Here is a 19,636-nt window from a genome sequence, read left to right as displayed (position 1 = left end):
CTGCTGCGGGGTTGCTTTGCCCTCTGGAGGTTCCTAGTGCGCCTTGGACGCATCTCTCTATGGATTTTATTACTGATCTTCCAGTGTCCGAGGGTTTTACTGTCATCTGGGTGGTCGTGGACCATTTTAGTAAGATGTGTCATTTGGTTCCATTTATTAAGTTGCCCTGCGCCAAGACACTCGCTAAGGCGTTTGTTAAGGAGATTGTCAGACTCCATGGCGTTCCCACGGATATTGTTTCTGATAGAGGATCTCAGTTTGTGGCTCGCTTTTGGCGTGCTTTTTGTGACAGGTTGGGAGTCCATTTGTCATTTTCGTCTGATTATCATCCGGAGTCGAATGGACAGACTGAAAGAAAGAACCAGGATGTAGAACAGTTTTTGCGTTGTTTTGTGGCGGACAATCAAGAGGGGTGGTCTGAGTTTCTGCCTCTCGCAGAATTTGCTCTTAACAATCATACATCCTCTTCTGCTGGGTGTTCTCCTTTTTTTTGTTGCACTGGGAGACATCCGTCTTTTGGTTCGTTCTCCAAATTGGGGTCGGCGGTGCCGGAGGAGAAGAATTTTTCCGGTGATTTGGAGAGAGTTTGGACTAATGTACGTTGTAACCTTCAAGAGGCTAACAAAAAGTCCAAGAAGTATTTTGACAGGAAACGTAAAGAGGTTTTGTTTACTGTGGGTGACATGGTTTGGTTGTCCTCGAAGAACCTGCGGTTGAGGATTCCCTCTAAAAAACTGGGTCCTAAGTTTGTGGGTCCATTTAAAGTGCTTCAAGTTGCTAACATGTCTGCTGTCAGGTTGGATGTCCCTACTTCCTGGAAGATTAATCCTGTGTTTCATGTTTCCTTGTTGAAAAAGGCTGATGTAACTGATAGGGATGCCACTGTCACAGTTACTCCTGTGGTGAAAGACGGCGAATATGAAATTTCTCGTATCTTGAATTCTAGATGGCATAGAGGGAGATTACAGTATCTTGTCTGCTGGAAGGGTTTCAGTCCCGAAGACAACTCCTGGGTAAGGACGGATGATGCCTCTGCTCCTAGGCTTGTTAAAGCTTTCCACAGGAGGTTTCCGGATAGGCCTGGGCCTGGAGGATCCGGAGGATCCTCATAAAAGACGGGGTACTGTTATAACCCTCCTGTTAGTTTTGCTATCTTGTGTTTTGCGGTCACGTGACCATCTGCCTATATATTCCAGCTCCGCCCTTCTGGCTTTGCTGGACTTCAGTGTTGTTTGACTGTCTTTCTAGCCAGGTGCTTTGTTGCCTATCTCTATCAGTGCGCTTGGTCCTCTGGGACCTCTAGTACTTTTTGTCAGTTTGTCTTTTGTGCTCTGCAACAACTTCTGTTTAGGAGGTGTCCCATTTTTGTCCCAGTCATTAGTTCATTTAGGGACCCCTCCCTTAATTCTATAGGTCTTCGTTCAGACTAGCCGAGGACTAAGGCGGGTCTGTTCACAAGGAACAGGCAGCCCGCTACATCGTAGGGATTCAGCTTAGTCTTACTGTAGGGGCAGCTTTCCCCTATCTTTCCTTAGTACATGTTGCAGATCATAAAAGTGGCTATAGGTAAATATGCATGATGTTCATTAATGACAACATTGCTATTTTTGTCCTTTGAGAAATTTGCAGTGATATTACCATTGCCATGATATGACTACTAATAGGACAGTTAGTTTTGGTTGCTTTTCTATAATATATTTTGAATACTTGCTAATCATGTAGAGCCCCCATATATTTCTCTTTCTGACCTGTATGAAACTATAATTTTCTTATTGTTTTGTAATTTAAATAAATAATATCAATAAACTTTGGTGTATATATATTTTTTTATGGTGTCAGTTGTAGTCCCTCTGTATCGTTGTAGGTGTATATGCTCTTATTTTCAAGGATATCTAAATATTTTTAGGCATTTTTCTTTATGTGCACAGTAATGTAGTTTTTACATTGTCGTGCATTATTTAAACTTTTTTGCAGTGGTTTCGCTGCGCTTTTTCAGGGGGTTCCTGAAAAAGACGCCGTGTGCACATACATGTACCCCTAAAATGGCAGAAGTGAATTTTCCTTCCTATTTATTCAATTTCATTAGATTATGACAGTGATTCAATCATGTAATAATTCACTCCTTGATATATCTTTTTAGCAGTCAGAGCTTCAGGTATTCTGATACAGAAGTCTCCTACTTAGGTTTTAAGGATACAGTCAGTTTGGACTTAGAAGGGGGGTTTACATTTATGGCATATATCTATGAAATATACCATAAATCACAAATAAATGGGGGTCCGAAGAGTGTCCTTGGCTTTCCGTAACTTTAGGACTGTAAGCAGAGCCACCTGTCCTGTCTCTCTGGACGGGCACCAGTCAACTGAGGATCAGAGACTCTCCGTTCTTGAGATGCATGGAGGTCCTAGAAGTGGGACCCGCATCTCTCGGACACGTATGGCATATCCTAATTCTTAATATAAAATTGCTAAATAAATTCAGAGCAATGCCCAATGTCTTCCCTACACACCACCGGGGAATACAGTATAAAACATCTCTAATCAATAGGCGGCGTTCACACGATGAGTATTTGGTGCGTATCTGCAGCTTTTCTCCAGGAATCGCAGGATTTTGTTGCAGATTTGGTGCAGATTTCATTTCACCCTTTTTATTGCAACTGGGTGAAATCCGCACTGACTCTGCACAAAGAATTGAAATGTCGCAGATTAAAAAGTCGCAACAAAAAAAAACTATTTCCAACTGGAAACCGCACCAAAAACAAAACAAAAAAAAGTTGCATGTGGATGAAATTAAGTTGCAACTCATCCGCCTTGTTGGTACTGTAAAATGCTGCGGATTTTTAGGACCAGAAATGGGGAAAGCTCAGCCTAAGTGGCCCAAAAAATATTGACATATTCTGATGACAGATCCTCTTTATCCTTGTCCCTTGATCACAGTGCCCCCCGTGTTACATTACATAGTGGATGGACCACCTTAGTCATACCTATGAATATATCTGATGAATAAACTTACGGTTGCGGCACGGGGAGTATTCCGCATATGTGCTAAAGTTCTGTACCGCCACATAGCAAGTGCCCACGGGGTCTCTTTCACTTGCTTCTTTTACGCTCCTCCAGTGATATAAAGGGGCACAGGCCTAGACAAACAATAAAGCAAGGGTCAACAAACAACAGCAATGTTACCATATGTATCAATTCTGAATGTAAAAGCACTATACATATTTTATTATTTAAAGAAGCCCTCCTCCTCCTCCTCCCATCAAAGTATTTATCCTCTTACTATATTGCAGTCATCGTATTATACAGCTCTGTATACTTACAATTGCTTATTTTGCCTTTCTACCCAGCTAATTCTTCTCTTTTCCATTAGGTCTATGACATCACGTGATTAATAACAGCTGAATCCTTCTAAGCTCTATGTAGAAACAGGAGGTCAATTTTCCCTGTATAAGTCATCACTTTAAAAAGTCCCTTGCAGGGGGAGGAGGGAGCAGCTGGGTCAGGAGTTGAAGAGGGGGGATGATAAATTCAGGGACAAGAGACTTCCTGTTTCTACATAGAGCAGAGAAAAGAGAAGAAGTAGCTGGGTAGAAAGGCAAAATGAGCAATTGTAAGTACACGGCGCTATATAATATGATGACTGCAATATATTAAGAGGATAAAAACTTTGATGGGAGGAGGAGGAGTGCTGCTTTAATACCAGGCTTCAAGGTAAATGTCTGGTATTACTGCACTCATGAGCTACCTTAAAGGGAATTTGCCATCAGAAAATGACCTAATGTTTAAATTATAAAATATAATGATAATGTTATTTTTTTTTTTTTTTTTTATATCGTGATCTATAGTAGAAAAATCAAATCTTTCAATTTTCTCATTGGCCATTATTTAAAGTTTCCTACTTCCTGTGGATATAAGAACATTATCAACAGTAGGCTGACACAGACCATTATATATGTATAGGAACCTTCTAAACTTCTAATCTGACCATGATACCATAAGGGCAAAGGTCACTGTGAAGGGAGGGAGAGGAGGTGAGCTGTGACATCATTTGCTGTGAACTGTGGATCCTGTGTTATCTAATGATAATGAAGCGATTCGCTGGGTTGGAAGTTGGAAGCAAGAGAGGCTCTTTCTCAATTTCTACCAGGAGAAGCCGTCTTTTCCTGATCCTTGCTGTGACCTTCCCGCCAGGTTTGTTGGGGTCCCTTCTTCTCCCAGAGAGGGCTCGTTACAGGCCTCATCCTCGTGTTATTTTCTTCTCGGTCACGCTCCATTTTTTTTTGCGGTTGGGTGAAGAAAGTCACAATCTCAGGCCTTCAAAAAAAAAATCTAGGTCATTTCCATTTCTGTCTTCTTCATTCCATTGCTGGGATATTTTCTCCTTGATGCGTCTATGGTTGTGAATGTCATCTGACATTTATGCCAATTAGCATTCTTTTGGATAAAATAAATGACCGTCATAAACCCGGAAAATCAGCCGCACCCTTGCCGAAGTGGCGTCATCTAATTTTTATAGTGCATAAATGCTCTAATGAAAAGAGATTGACATAATGCGTACACCCTTAATTCAATATACATGATTACAGACGGGCAAAAAGGAAAACATAGAGAATCTGCGTAGAGTCTAGGACGAGGTTAATTAAAACCTAAAATATCAAACACTGACATCTTATTCTATAGGGGACCTATATAACTATTTAACTTTCTAAATAGTTTTCAATAAAATTTTCCTACCCTTTTCGTTGCTGCAAGAGAATGAGTCTTTTATCTCACTGAGTGCTTTGCAAAAATGTTATAAATCCATCAGAGCTCCTGCTCCTGGTTGTGAATGCTCTCACTGCTCACCTCTCTCTTCTCTGAGTGTAAAGGTGACCTTTCTACATTTTTCATACTCATCCTCTCACCTTCAGAAGTTACTCATGAGAATGCACAATGTACTAATTCACTAAATCTCCAGTAAAATATAATTTATAATGACTTTGGTTATAGACCAAGAGTATATTAAAGTAAAATTTATTTAATCCGGCATCTCATAATCCATAATACAGAACTAATCTTTCATTATATACAGGCTCTTCTAATAAAATATGGAGAGGGGAGGCAGAAGAGGAGCATGGAGCAGAGCAAGAAAAAGGTAGAAACAGATTGTGTTGAGCTTTCTAACAAGTCTTTTACCTCACCCCATAGCTGTATTCACATCTACACTGCTCATTACTGCTGTATAATGTCGTCCATTATTATAATAACCCTTGCCTAATAAATAATAAAACATAATACAGGAAATACTATACGTGGGCATCACCTTGCTTACCACAATAATGGCCATATTGGTCATCATAGGCTATGAAAAACCCTACTTAACAATGTGGCTAATATGTCCAAAATCGAGACATTGAAGCCCCTTCCAGAAACGCCCACAAAAAAATGCTCAGGAACGCCTACATTGGGATGAGGTTTGCAAAAAAAAACCCTCATATTGCAGTTTGAGGTTATAGAATTATGCCTAAATGATCCATCTATCCGCTATTCTATTGACATTGCTATGTTTTTAAAGTTATGTAGAGTTTTGCACAAAAGTTCTGTTTTGTTGTTCATTTGCTTCCTAGATGCAAGGAGAAAAATCTTTCTAAATTTTTGTTCAATAAAATTTTTATACCCTTTTCGTTGCTACAGAGTACGAGTATTTTATCTCGCTGAGTGCTTTGCAAAAATGTTACAAATCCATCAGAGCTCCTGCTCCTGGTTGTGAATGCTCTCACTGCTCACCTCTCTCTTCTCTGAGTGTATAGCCTCATTCAGCGGTCTAATTTTATCACGTATGTGAAAAACAGACCGATTATATTGATCAGATGATCAGACTTTGATCAGAGTTTCGTCCGAGTGTCATCAGTTTTTTCGTAGGTGGAGAGAAAATTTATAGAAGTTTCTTCATCTTCTTCTTTCTGACAGTCATCCAAGTGTGGTCCAATTTTTTCACATATCCACTTGGCGATTTTTATCCGACCCGCAGGTCAAAATCAGACCTGCTTCTGTGATTTTCCATGGTCTGCGAAAAATCACCGACACGTGAATGGCTCCATAGATCATGTACGAGTACTATCCGTGAAAACTACAGATAGCACTCGTACATGAAAATCGGACATCTGAATGAGGCTTTAGAGACTGCAGCAGGGAGGAAGTTGTACACAGATCTGCAATGGAGAAGCGAGAGTATTTTGAAGAACAGAGCAAACAGGCTATAGGCAAAGAGGAAAAAATATAGAGGGAAACATATTAGAGCAAGTGAATAATAAAGTAGCAATCTGTATCACATCCAGCCTGTATTACTGAAAGGGAAAGTCCCAACAGAGAAAAATATTAAACTTGGATCATACTGCAAATGGCATATGGGCGAAGTGAAGGGAGGAGAATCTGAAAATGAATGAAGTAATGACAATTGCAGACAAACTTAGTCCAATGTCATTAACAAAAAGTAACCACTGATACTACTACAGACACATAAAAACTACCTTGATCTTTGACATCAATGTGTAGATTTCATAAATTGGAAATTCCCAGTAGAAATCCTTTCCTGATTTAGTAAATAGTTTTATTCCCCACCTATACACCCCCTATAACTATTTCTCTGTCAGATCAGCTTCCTATTCCAATTACTAAATACATGAAACATTGGTATTTTCTATATCAAGGCTTCCAAGATCCTGGCTTGGGGAAGCATATATTAACATTTATTATGTAGACATCTGGATAAAGAATATATTTTTTAAAATATGACATCTGTTTCCGCTTGTCCAGAAACGTATATAATACGGTAAATATAAGCTTCTATACGCCCACATCAGACATGTATGGGTTTCTATTAAATCTCAGACTCACCACAACTTTTTCCTTATGAGACCGGACGGTTGCCCCAAACCATTGCTGTGACTTGAACTCCAGCGTCTGCTTGGTTCCATTGATTCTGGCCTGTCTGTTGTCTGCACAGGAAAAAGAACATTAACCACAATTCACACAGGATACGTCGTTTCATGCTAATTTTCAATGGGGCTGTCGGACATGACTTGTTAGCTGGGGACTGAGTTACGTTCCTGCTATAACACAACATAAAACATATAAAGAATGTAAAAATAAGGAGTGAAATCCTAGAACGCTTCCTACTAAATATAAATACCACTGAGACCCTATAAAACCGACCTTGGCGCATATAACTGTCTTGTAATCCATATACATTGCTTTACCGCTATTAATCATTTAGGAGTTTTTATACCAATGGGGCTAAGACTGTGGTGGGATCATATGTCATTGCTATAAAATATCCACAACAATACTATAACGTATACGTCATCTGAACACTAAAACAATCAGTATTTTGTGGCCGTCAAACAAGAGCCCTATGATCCCCTTCCTACCCTCCGGCTCTTCCTTAGATTAGCCGGCCTGGCGCAACGTCATGTGTCTCATGCCGCAACAATGTTTTGATGAGATGACAACTAGGAGGATCATAGGGATCCCATCCAACAGCCACGGATTATTGATGTGGCCGGCGGACCAGGGTCTTACAATTTTATTTCCTTATCTCTAATTGTAATAGATTTTTAAATATGATGTCGGGGCAGAGATCCTGATTCAAGAAATGTATCACTTACTTTACTACTTGCTTTCGTTTTGATTTAAAGAGGGTTTTCTCTGCTGCAGATCTAGCAGTTCTCTGAATGCTGAGCTGTATATAACCCCGCCCACACCACTGATTGGTAGTTTTCTAAGTGTTACGCACACACCCGGACTGACTGGCGTGAGCATGATTAGTGATCCCACTGGACCATGAACAGAGGAGTGCCTGGAGGGGCGTAACTAAGTATCAACTCGGTCCGACCAAGGTCACACGGCGGCTCAGTCGACTCCGTGAACCAGGTAGGAACTGAGCAGAGGGACCAGGTGCTACTCCAGGTCAGACCCCGGTCACAGTTGTTGACCCACACCGGGGAATGCAGGAAGAGGCAGGTTAGGCTGGCATACAGACAGGTGGGTACTGGCAGGCATGGCTGGTATGCAGATAGGTGGGTATTGGCAGGCACAGCTGGTATGCAGACAGGTGGACACTGGCAGGTACGGCTGGCATGCAGACAGGTGGGCACTGGCAGGCACGGCTGGCATGCAGACAGGCGGGTACTGGCAGGCACGGCTGGCATGCAGACAGGCGGGTACTGGCAGGTAGGAACACAGGCAGGATAGGGACCAGTAGAGACTGGGACACAGGAACGGAGCCGCTGGTGCGGTAGACAAGCAGAGCAGAGCAAAACCCGCAGATGCGGTAGACAAGCAGAGCTGAGCAAAACCCGCAGGTGCGGTAGACAAGCAGAGCAGAGCAAAACCCGCAGGTGCAGTAGACAAGCAGAGCAGAGCAAAACCCGCAGGTGCGGTAGACAAGCAGAGCAGAGCAAAACCCGCAGGTGCGGTAGGCAAGCAGGGCAGAGCAAAACCCGCACATGCGGTAAACAAGCAGAGCAAAACCCGCAGATGCGGTAGACAAGCAGAGCAGAGCAAAACCCGCAGATGCGGTAGACAAGCAGAGCAGAGCAAAACCCGCAGGTGCGGTAGACAAGCAGAGCAGAGCAAAACCCGCAGGTGCGGTAGACAAGCAGAGCAGAGCAAAACCCGCAGATGCGGTAGACAAGCAGAGCAGAGCAAAACCCGCAGGTGCGGTAGACAAGCAGAGCAGAGCAAAACCCGCAGGTGCGGTAGACAAGCAGAGCAGAGCAAAACCCGCAGGTGCGGTAGACAAGCAGAGCAGAGCAAAACCCGCAGGTGCGGTAGACAAGCAGAGCACATCCTGAAGCTGCAGTAAACAAGCAGAGCAGAGCAAAACCCGCAGATGCGGTAGACAAGCAGAGCAGAGCAAAACCCGCAGGTGCGGTAGACAAGCAGAGCAGAGCAAAACCCGCAGATGCGGTAGACAAGCAGAGCAGAGCAAAACCCGCAGGTGCGGTAGACAAGCAGAGCAGAGCAAAACCCGCAGATGCGGTAGACAAGCAGAGCAGAGCAAAACCAGCAGATGCGGTAGACAAGCAGAGCAGAGCAAAACCCGCAGATGCGGTAGACAAGCAGAGCAGAGCAAAACCCGCAGGTGCGGTAGACAAGCAGAGCACATCCTGAAGCTGCAGTAAACAAGCAGAGCAGAGCAAAACCCGCAGATGCGGTAGACAAGCAGAGCAGAGCAAAACCCGCAGATGCGGTAGACAAGCAGAGCAGAGCAAAACCCGCAGGTGCGGTAGACAAGCAGAGCAGAGCAAAGCCCGCAGGTGCGGTAAACAAGCAGAGCAGAGCAAAACCCGCAGGTGCGGTAGACAAGCAGAGCAGAGCAAAACCCGCAGGTGCGGTAAACAAGCAGAGCAGAGCAAAACCCGCAGGTGCGGTGAACAAGCTGAGCAGAGTGAAACCGCAGGTGCGGTGAACAAGCTGAGCAGAGCGAAACCGCAGGTGCGGTGAACAAGCAGAGCGAAACCACCGGTGCGATGAACAAGCAGAGCAGAGCGAAACCGCAGGTGCGGTGGACAAGCAGAGCAGAGCAAAACCGCAGGTGCGGTGAACAAGCAGAGCAGAGCGAAACCGCAGGTGCGGTGAACAAGCAGAACCAAATACACACAAGGTACTTACAATGAAGTAGCGAGTGTACACAGAACTCACAAACAGAAGTTCAGAGACAACGAGTTGGAGTTAGGTGCAGGTTCAGACACTGCAGGAAAAGGGAAGGTTCGGACATAGAGAGAAACATGTAACGGGCTAGGACACAGTTCAGACAGGAACTGAACCAGGAATAAGATACAGGAAAGAGCCTGGGAACTCAGCCCCCAGGGTGGCGGAGACAGACTAGAAGTCACAGATACAGGTAACAGGCCTGGGTGTACAGCCCCCAGGGGCGGAAGCAGACAAGATACAGGACATGACCTGGCAACTCAGTTGCACAGAACACACTGAATGAAATTGTTGCTCAAGCACCCCTTACTGGGTGGAGGGGGTTTAAGTATCCAGTGACTCACAGCAATAGGCTGGGGAGGCATTAGGAGTGCGCACACAGTAACTATAAGAATCATGCAGTAGCTGCGCCGCCGCCCTAAGCAATCAGACAAGAGACACAGCAGGTACTGGAGCAAAGTGTGCAGCCTGGATTGATAGGTAAGATGGCGGTCTTGCATGGTGGGAGGTGGTAAGCCATGCAAGCACGCCGCCAGGGATGTTACACTAAGTATCCATAGTGTAGCAGCCAATCAGTGGTGGAGGCGTGGCTGGACTATCAGGCAGCAGGTTTACTAGTCCTCTAATGATAATCTCCTGCTTATAAAACTGTGATTTTACAAAAACTACACTAAGCAGCACAGTAAGTGACACATCATTGGAATCAGGGTCTCAGCCCCTACATTATGCCGCTCTCAGATTACGAGGCAAAAACCTGGAGACAGATTCCCTTTAAGAAGCATTTACAGTATGTTTCGTGTTGAACTTCAGCCATATGTGCCTAGAAAGCTCCAGGTAATGTATCCACGCACATTATTGAGGAAAAAACAGTGTCTCGTGGAGCTGCTATATATCTTTTTACCTTCTCATCCTCTGCACTATACCATACATAGGCGCCTTTTTTTATTTTTACGATGGCAGCCTATGGATGCCACTGTATGCTTAAACGGAGAAACCTTTTTGGAGGCATCTGTCAGAGGTATATTTCGGGAAAGCCTCCCAACTTCACCTTTGATGAACCTAGTGTGAGAGCTCAATATAATCATCCTGAAACTGTTGGTGGATGCTTGAAGCAGTTTTATTAAGAAAGTTGTCCACACTGGGCAATCCCTTTAGATGAGCTTGAGATGTCTGCATTTCACGGTCCACGTACCGGCCATGGGTCTCTTGATCCGAATTCTCAGCATCATATAAGGCCATAAAGCAGTTAGTTTGGATCAGCAGACCCATTGGTGGTCCGTACACAGACCATGAAATCCATAAACTCTGGATTTAACCTGTCGTTCTAATTTTGGTGGTTTTTCTTTACTTTTTGGAACACTTCAAAGACGTAATCTTGGTCACCATAGAAGACCTTTGCACCTGTGCTCGAGCAGAGACCTCTGTGCCTAAGTAGGGATATCCTGAGACCTCGACCTCGAGGGTCTCTAATAATAGAAGATCTCGGCTTAAAAGATCAGAACAAAGGTTTTTTTTTTTAGATTGTCCCAGATCTACGTATGGGAACAATTTCCACACATCTGCAAATTGAAAGATTTTCTTATAGTCCATCTAGATGTGCTCAGACTTGCTGTCCCCGATCCCATCATTTAAACCATATTCAATCCACTTTAACATATGTTTCTGCTTTGCAACCAAAAAAGCCTCTTCCATTTAAATTGTCATTTTTACCTCTGAAACTTTACACTTACTCATCCCCCATCGGTCATACAGTGGACAGCGCTAACACGTCGACTATAGAAATGAACTAAATTCGAGGGGTTTTCCATTTTTGGAAAGCTTGTTCTTGGTATCATAAGTCATCAATATACTTTGTGCACTTTATTTCCTTTAGAATGAAAACCGGTCCTAACTCTAAAGTATCATCCACCAAGGTGAGCTTCATATAATCAGCACCGATGTTCAACCTTTAGAAGTAACCAAGAAAACGTCCATTCTGCAAGTATCAATTCCCATGAGAAACAGAAACACTAATATGAGATAATGTTTGCAGAAACTAGGAAAACAAGGGGAAGTGTCATAAAACAACCAATTGTTTACATCAGGTTTCTATCTTAAATAACATTTTTTTCATAAATTGATAATGTTATAATGTTTTTGTTTCCATCAAAATCTTGCAATTTTCAAGTTGGCCACTAGGCCTAATACTAGACTCACACTTGCTGTTCTGCACAGAAGACTTTTCAGCAGTGAAATCATCAACACACTGAATTTAAATGAGGGATGACAACTGTATATACTGTATATAGCACAGGATCCACCATTTACAATAGGTGATGTCACAGCTCACCTCCTCCTCCTCCTGTACAATGACTGATAACACCTCTATATACAGTATATCACACAGGATCCACCATTCACAATATGTGATATCACAGCTCACCACCTCCTCCTCCTGTACAATGACTGATAACACCTCTATATACAGTAGATGACACAGGATCCACATTCACAATAGGTGATGTCATAGCTCACCTCCTCCTCCTGTACAATGACTGATAACACCTCTATATACAGTAGATGACACAGGACCCACATTCACAATAGGTGATGTCATAGCTCACCTCCTCCTCCTGTACAATGACTGATAACACCTCTATATACTGTATATAACACAGGATCCACCATTTACAATAGGTGATGTCACAGCTCACCTCCTCCTCCTGTACAATGACTGATAACACCTCTATATACAGTAGATAACACAGGATCCACCATTCACAATAGGCGATGTCACAGCTCACCTCCTCCTCCTCCTGTACAATGACTGATAACACCTCTATATACAGTAGATAACACAGGATCCACCATTCACAATAGGCGATGTCACAGCTCACCTCCTCCTCCTCCTGTACAATGACTGATAACACCTCTATATACAGTATATCACACAAGATCCACCATTCACAGACCCCATTACAGTCAATAGGGTCTGCCGTGCATTGCTGGTGAAGGATCCAGCATTTCCGTCATTTTAGCTGTTCTGCTCCTATGATCTGGGTGTGACCGTGTTGCGTCAGTTCATATCTAACTGCGAGAAACAATGGCTGCCCCCCTTGTGATTTGCATGTAGGAAGAGCAGCGTGCAGCGGTTCGTTTTTTGTGGTCTGAGAGTGGGTCTGGTGCCAATATTTGTTGAAGAATTTGTGCACAATATGAAGAGTGACAAGGCAAGCCTGGCATGTCAGAGTGAGGAGACTTATAAGCCATGCATGCTCTTCTGGTAAATAGAACTCTAGCTCTACTCTAGCTCTACCTATTGGAAGCAGTGATCCTTATAAGTCTCCTCACTCTGACATGCCAAGCTTGGCTTGTCACTCTCCACAAGGAGAAACGTTACCCCTTAGACCCTAGTCCAGAGTCTCTCACCCAGCCAAATCAGATCTCACACTGTGCACTGATGAGAGGCAATACCCCTAAACACCGTGTCTGTAAATTGAGATTCTAGTTTGGCTTTTATCCTAAATAATATGGCAAGGCTTGCAAAAGAGTCGATATTGACTTTTAAGATCGCTCCTTTCTATGCTAGATTTTTAATCCTTTTCCTCTCTAAAGAGGCAATTTGCATATTTAATTTCCCAGAGGAGCATGGCTTAGTTATAAGTCTCCTCACTCTGACATGCCAGGCTTGGCTTGTCACTCTCCACAAGGAATAACGTTACTCCAGTCCAGAGCCTCTCACCCAGCCAAATCAGATCTCATACTTTGCACTGATGAGGGGCAAACACCCTGAACCACCGTATCTGCAAATTGAGATTCTGGTTTGGCTTTTATCCTAAGTTATATTGCTAGGCTCATTAAAGGGTCGATATTGACTTTTAGGATCACCGCATCCAATAGGAAGGAGGCTTATAAGCCATACTTGCTCCTCTTGGAAATTAAATATGTAAATGGTCTCTTCAGAGAGAAAGAGGACTAGAATAGTGAAGAAACAATTTGCATATTTAATTTCCCAGAGAAGCATGCATGTCTTATAAGTCTCCTCACTCTGACATGCCAGGCTTGGCTCGTCACTCTCCACAAGGAGAAATATTACCCCTTAGACTCCGGCACAGTTGGAGAAATTCAGACAAAAAGCAGAGGATGAGGACGGCTATCCCAGGGCGTTGTGTTGTTGCATGTCAATGCACATCCGGACACAATTGCCCATTCTGCCGACACTCTCTAAAAAGTTTGGTTTGAGGTGCTAAAGCCTCCTCCTTACAGTCCTGATCGTGCCCCATCGGACTATCACCAGTTTGTCCCCCCGAAAGTCCTATGAGGACGCAGATTCTCATCTCATGAAGTGGTGAAGACAGAGGTGCATTCGTAGCTCACAGACCAGCCGAAATAATGAAAGAATCCGAAAACTTGTTGTCAGAAGGATAAAGTGTATTGAAAAGCAAGAAATCATATTGAAAAATGATGTATTTGTATTTTCTGAAAATTGACTAAAATAAATTCTACACCAGGGTATGGTATAAATATACAGTCATGGACGAAAGTGTTGGCACCCTTGAAATTGTTCCAGAAAAAGAAGTATTTCTCCCAGGAAATTATCACAATTACACAAAGATTGAGTCAACTTCTCTCCTTTCTATCTGGTTTCAGGTGTGATTTCCATATTGCCTGTTACTCGCCACAGGTGAGTATGAACGAGCATCACATGCTTGAAACAAAGTTGTTTACCCACAATTTTGGAAAGGTGCCAACAATTTTTGGGGCTTTTGTGTGAAATTATGTCCAATTTGCTTTTTTTTTCTTTATTTTTTTTCTGTTGTTCCAATACACACAAAGGAAATAAACATGTGTATAAAGTGTATTTTCTGGGAAAAATACTTCATTTTCTGGAGCAATTTCAAGGGTTAAAACAATTTCGGCCATGACTGTAGATTTGAGACTGACACAAATTTTGGTTTGAACGGTTTGCTGCTTCCGTGTTTTTGGATCGGATGAAACATCGGACTAGAAGATACAAAAACACAGAAGCAGCAAATAAAATATATGATAAATATTATTATTATTTATTATTATAGCGCCATTTATTCCATGGCGCTTTACATGTGAAAAGGGGTATAATACAAGAACACTTACAATAATCTTGAACAAAAAGTAACGGCGACTGGTACAGGAGGAGCGAGGACCCTGCCCGCGAGGGCTCACAGTCTATCCATATTACCTATTGGGTGTCCATGGTTTCATGCTCATTAGTTGTCATTTTGTATATTTCTTAAATCAAATTGTAGCAAGTTGCAAGGGGTTTCCTAGAATCAAAAACCCCTATCCCCTGGCTGCAGTAAAACAAACTGTGCTTCACTCACCCTCCCCCGGATCTAGGGCTAAGCCTCCACCGCCGCTCCCAGTGTGTATTAGACTATGTTCACACATCATGTTTTAGCGTTTTTTTGCTGCAGATTTTTATGCAAATTTTCAGCTGCCTTTTGAAGTACCAGCAGAGTCTATGAGTCCATGTCACTTCTTTCAGCAATTTTTTTACCCATAGGTAGTAATGAGTGGTGAAAAAAAACGCTGAAAAAATTCATCAAAATTTGTATCAGCGTTTTTTTCAAAATTTTTTATGCGCCAAAATAGAATGGGGTTCTTTATTTTTACACAACTTCATGTACATGCATAAAAAGAGACAGAAGGACAGTAAAAAAAATGCTAAAAAAACGCATCAAAAATGCACCAAAACTGCAAGAAAAATCGTGAACAAAATGCCATTGAAGATCAGATTTTGCAGCAGATTTGTGATGCAAAAAAAACCATGATGTGTGAACATAGCCTTATTGTCTACAGCGCTGACGTCACGTCGACAGCGCTGCGGGCAATCAGTGAGCTCGTCGGCTCTGAGTAGCTTGTGCTGTTAACTCAGGCAGAGCATCTGAGCTCACTGATTGTCTGCAGTGCTGTCAACAATAACAGACACTGGGAGCTGGGGAGGAGACTCAGTGGTGGACCTGGGGAGGGTGAGTAAAGAACACAGGGAACACAGGTTTTCAGAAGCTGGAAAACTTCTTTAGTGGTTTCTTGAGGTATATGTTGGTGCCATATCTTAACTTTTCCACAGATTAAATATAGATACAGTGGATTCATCTATTTCTGTGAAGCCATTTACCACCACGCTGCGGTATACGGCGTAAACAGAGAAATGATCTGGCGACTCATGAAAGAGATCAGGATGCGTGATACAGAGACGTTATATAAACTCTGCTACATGTAAGAGCAAACTTGTCCCAGACGGCAGAAATCTCATCCGCCTGATAATAAATGTTCACGGCAAAACTAATTATTATTAGATCCGCTGAGCGTCCGTCCTGGAGCAGAAGAAGCCGCCTGCTGCACCCGCTGAATGATCAGATAGAAGGTTTTAAACACCAGATTAAAAGTGACCAGTTTTTGCTCCTGTTATTCCTGCTGCTCCCCTGAGGATTCCTGTTTCCTTTTTTTTTCCTTATTCCACTGTACAGTTCCAGAAATATGGACCTTTTTATTTAATGCTAATTTTCAAGTGGGCGGAGCTTAGAGTAATTACCCAAATTAGCCTAAAGACACGCCCCCAGAGAATGCCGTGAGCCACGCCCCCAGAGAATGCCGTGAGCCACGCCCCCAGTGAATGCCGTGAGCCACGCCTTCAGAGAATGCCGTGAGCCACGCCCCCAGAGAATGCCGTGACCCATGCCCCCAGAGAATCCCGTGAGCCACGCCCCAGAGAATGCCGTGAGCCATGCCCCCAGAGAATGCCGTGAGCCACGCCCCCAGAGAATGCCGTGAGCCACGCCCCCGGAGAATGCCGTGACCCATGCCCCCAGAGAATGCCGTGAGCTACGCCCCAGAGAATCCCGTGAGCCACGCCCCCAGAGAATCCCGTGAGCCACGCCCCCAGAGAATGCCGTGAGCCACGCCCCCAGAGAATGCCGTGAGCCACGCCCCAGAGAATGCCGTGAGCCACGCCCCAGAGAATGCCGTGAGCCATGCCCCCAGAGAATGCCGTGAGCCACGCCCCCAGAGAATGCCGTGAGCCACGCCCCAGAGAATGCCGTGAGCCACGCCCCAGAGAATGCCGTGAGCCACGCCCCAGAGAATGCCGTGAGCCACGCCCCAGAGAATGCCGTGAGCCATGCCCCCAGAGAATGCCGTGAGCCACGCCCCCAGAGAATGCCGTGAGCCACGCCCCAGAGAATGCCGTGAGCCATGCCCCCAGAGAATGCCGTGAGCCACGCCCCAGAGAATGCCGTGAGCCACGCCCCAGAGAATGCCGTGAGCCACGCCCCCAGAGAATGCCGTGAGCCACGCCCCCAGAGAATGCCGTGAGCCATGCCCCAGAGAATGCCGTGAGCCATGCCCCAGAGAATGCCGTGAGCCACGCCCCCAGAGAATGCCGTAAGCTGCGCCCCCTTATAAAGACCAGAAAACTTAGCACCAAATAAAAAGGTCCATATTTCTGGAAGCGTATGGCAGATTTATTTATCTATTTTGTTTTACTAAAAACTCATGAGGGGAACAGGAATAAAATATGAGCGAAAACTGTTCACTTTTATTTCTTTATTTTATTTCTTATTTATTTAAAAAGGTCACTCATGTCATTAAAAGTGTCAATCTATCTATAAAGACAGGTAATAACTTGTGTCTCCACCGGGGTCCAATTTGCAAATTAGTAGTTCTAGTAGGATGAATATTTTATAGGATATTATATTATAGGATGAATATATTATAGGATATATTATATTATAGGATGAATATATTATAGGGATATTATATTATATTATAGGATGAATATATTATAGGATATTATATTATATTATAGGATGAATATATTATAGGATATATTATATTATAAGATTAATATATTATAGGATATATTATATTATAAGATTAATATATTATAGGATATTATATTATAGGATGAATATATTATAGGATATATTATATTTATTATAGGATATTATATTATAGGATGAATATATTAAAGTTATAAAACCACTGTGCACCACTCCCAGCAGTTATCTGTGCGCAGCATCGCTGACTGGTCACAGTTGTCTTGCTGGTTGCCCACCATCCTGCCTTGACTGATGTCCAGCCTGGCATGTGCAGTCAGTGCCAGCTCTGCGCAGCGAGACGTCTATTAAGTGTCCGCGCTAACAGCGAGGTGCGGTGATTTTATAACCTCCATTTCCGAGTTGCCAATTTTAACATGTGCTCCATCACAGGGGTATTTACAAGCCTTTCAGTATCCTGACCGAAGATTAACATAGCTCCCTATATTTACTGTATAAATAAAAACTTCTACAACTTTCTAATACACTTTGGTTTTGTATCTAGTTTTTGGTGACTTTTGCCTGTTTTTAATTTACGCCTCTTAAAATCTGTTGTAAATGTTTTTCACTTTTCTTTCTTACTTTTTTTTTTTTTTTTTTACCATTGTGGGTGAAATATGGGGGTTCCAGATGTTTTTTGCTAATTTATGAATTTCGGCTTTTGTCACAAATGTACTCCAGTCACTCCCTTAGGCCTCCTTCACATGTCCGTGTTTCCAGTACGTGTGGCATCCATTTTTTTCACAGATGGTAAGGGCCAATACAAGTCTATGGGTTCTTATATAACATGTACAGCACATGGATGGCATCCGTGTGTCATCTGTGTGCAGTTCAATGTTTTGCACCTAGCCATAGACTTGTATGGGTGCGTGCCGTCCGATATATGCTGCCAATCGCAGCATGCATTGATTTTTTTTTTTCTCATGCCAACTTGGCATCAGAAAGTAAACGCTAGTCGGCACTGCTCCATAGTATAACATTGGAGCGAGTGCTATCCAATGAAACATCGGATAGCACTCACCCACGTTATAAGCTGGCTACACACCAGTCTGAACGAGCCCTTAGGCCACGGTCCCATTATCAGTATTTAGTCAGTATTCGGTCACTATTTTTTCTTAGGAGTGGGAGCAAAAAGAAGGTGAACAACAATCAGAGAAAAGGTATAATAGAAACAAGTCACCAATTCTGCATTTATCACCCACTCCTGGTTTTGGTACTCACCAAGTACTGATTGTGGGGTTGTGGCCATAAAGTGATTTTATGTGCTCAGAAATTTTTTGAGCAATTTTTTGCTATATTTTGCAAAACTTTTTGCATAAAAAAAAGTTGCCAAAGGTAAAGAACATTTTTTAATATTTTTTAAAAAATTCATGGTGCAAAAAAATGGAAATAAATACAAGACAAAAAAGAAAAGTCACTTAAAAATGCTGCAAATGATGAATTGGAGCATTTATTCTTCAATCCTTCACCATTTTCAAGATAACACAGCAGCGTAATAAACTTTTTTTTGGGCATAGGTGGACATAAACTTTAGGTCTACTAAGTTAATTAAAACTAAGACATTAAAGAGGACCTGTCACTTGCTCAAAAAAATTTAGTAAAATACCTTGTAAAAAATCACTGGGCTCCCTTGATTCTGTTGGTCTTTTCCGTTTTGAGCTACGACACTCCATTGCAGAGATAATCACATTTGTTGATTTTGGAGCACAGTATGTGAAATCTCTGATTTGCAGCCCAACCGACCTTTTCTTCCCAGTCTTCTCTGGGAGCGTATGCTTTCAACACTCCTTCCCAAAGGCTGCCAATCACAACCCAGGAGCTGATCTAGCAGTATCAGACACTGGTGAGCTGTGATTGGCAGTGTATCTGGGAGGAAGAGAGGAGAGTGCATGTGACGCGCCCCCTGGGCCGCGCGTGTGTGGGGATACCCGGAACCGGACCCGTTGAGGATGCTGGGGGTTGTAGTCCTCGTGTGGCGGGGACCCGGTCCCGTGGCTCAGGGTGGTCAACCCATATGGCAGACAGTCTATTTATGTGGTTTTTATGATTATTAATGTCCAACTACACCACCCGTGGATTGCGGTCAGAGTGAACCGCCGCTGCAGGGCA

The 19,636-nt window shown here is 43.2% G+C and overlaps 1 protein-coding gene across 1 annotated transcript in view; it reads right to left on the bottom strand.

Annotated features, from left to right (window-relative positions):
- The window catches only part of ITGA8 (integrin subunit alpha 8), a 244,324-nt gene that overhangs the window by 197,320 nt on the left and 27,368 nt on the right, over positions 1 to 19,636 (bottom strand). The window contains exons 3-4 of the mRNA XM_073677424.1: positions 6,876 to 6,976; positions 3,013 to 3,136 (exon numbers count right to left, since the gene is read on the bottom strand). Coding sequence (XP_073533525.1) covers positions 3,013 to 3,136; positions 6,876 to 6,976 — 225 coding nt within the window. The remainder of the gene's footprint in view (positions 1 to 3,012; positions 3,137 to 6,875; positions 6,977 to 19,636) is intronic.

Source organism: Phyllobates terribilis, unplaced genomic scaffold, assembly GCF_046119375.1.
Source record: "Phyllobates terribilis strain yellow unplaced genomic scaffold, ASM4611937v1 Scaffold_4__5_contigs__length_816908805, whole genome shotgun sequence".
Lineage (NCBI taxonomy): Eukaryota > Metazoa > Chordata > Amphibia > Anura > Dendrobatidae > Phyllobates > Phyllobates terribilis.
Note: the sequence above shows the minus strand (reverse complement) of the source record. Positions and strands in the feature narration are given on the sequence as shown.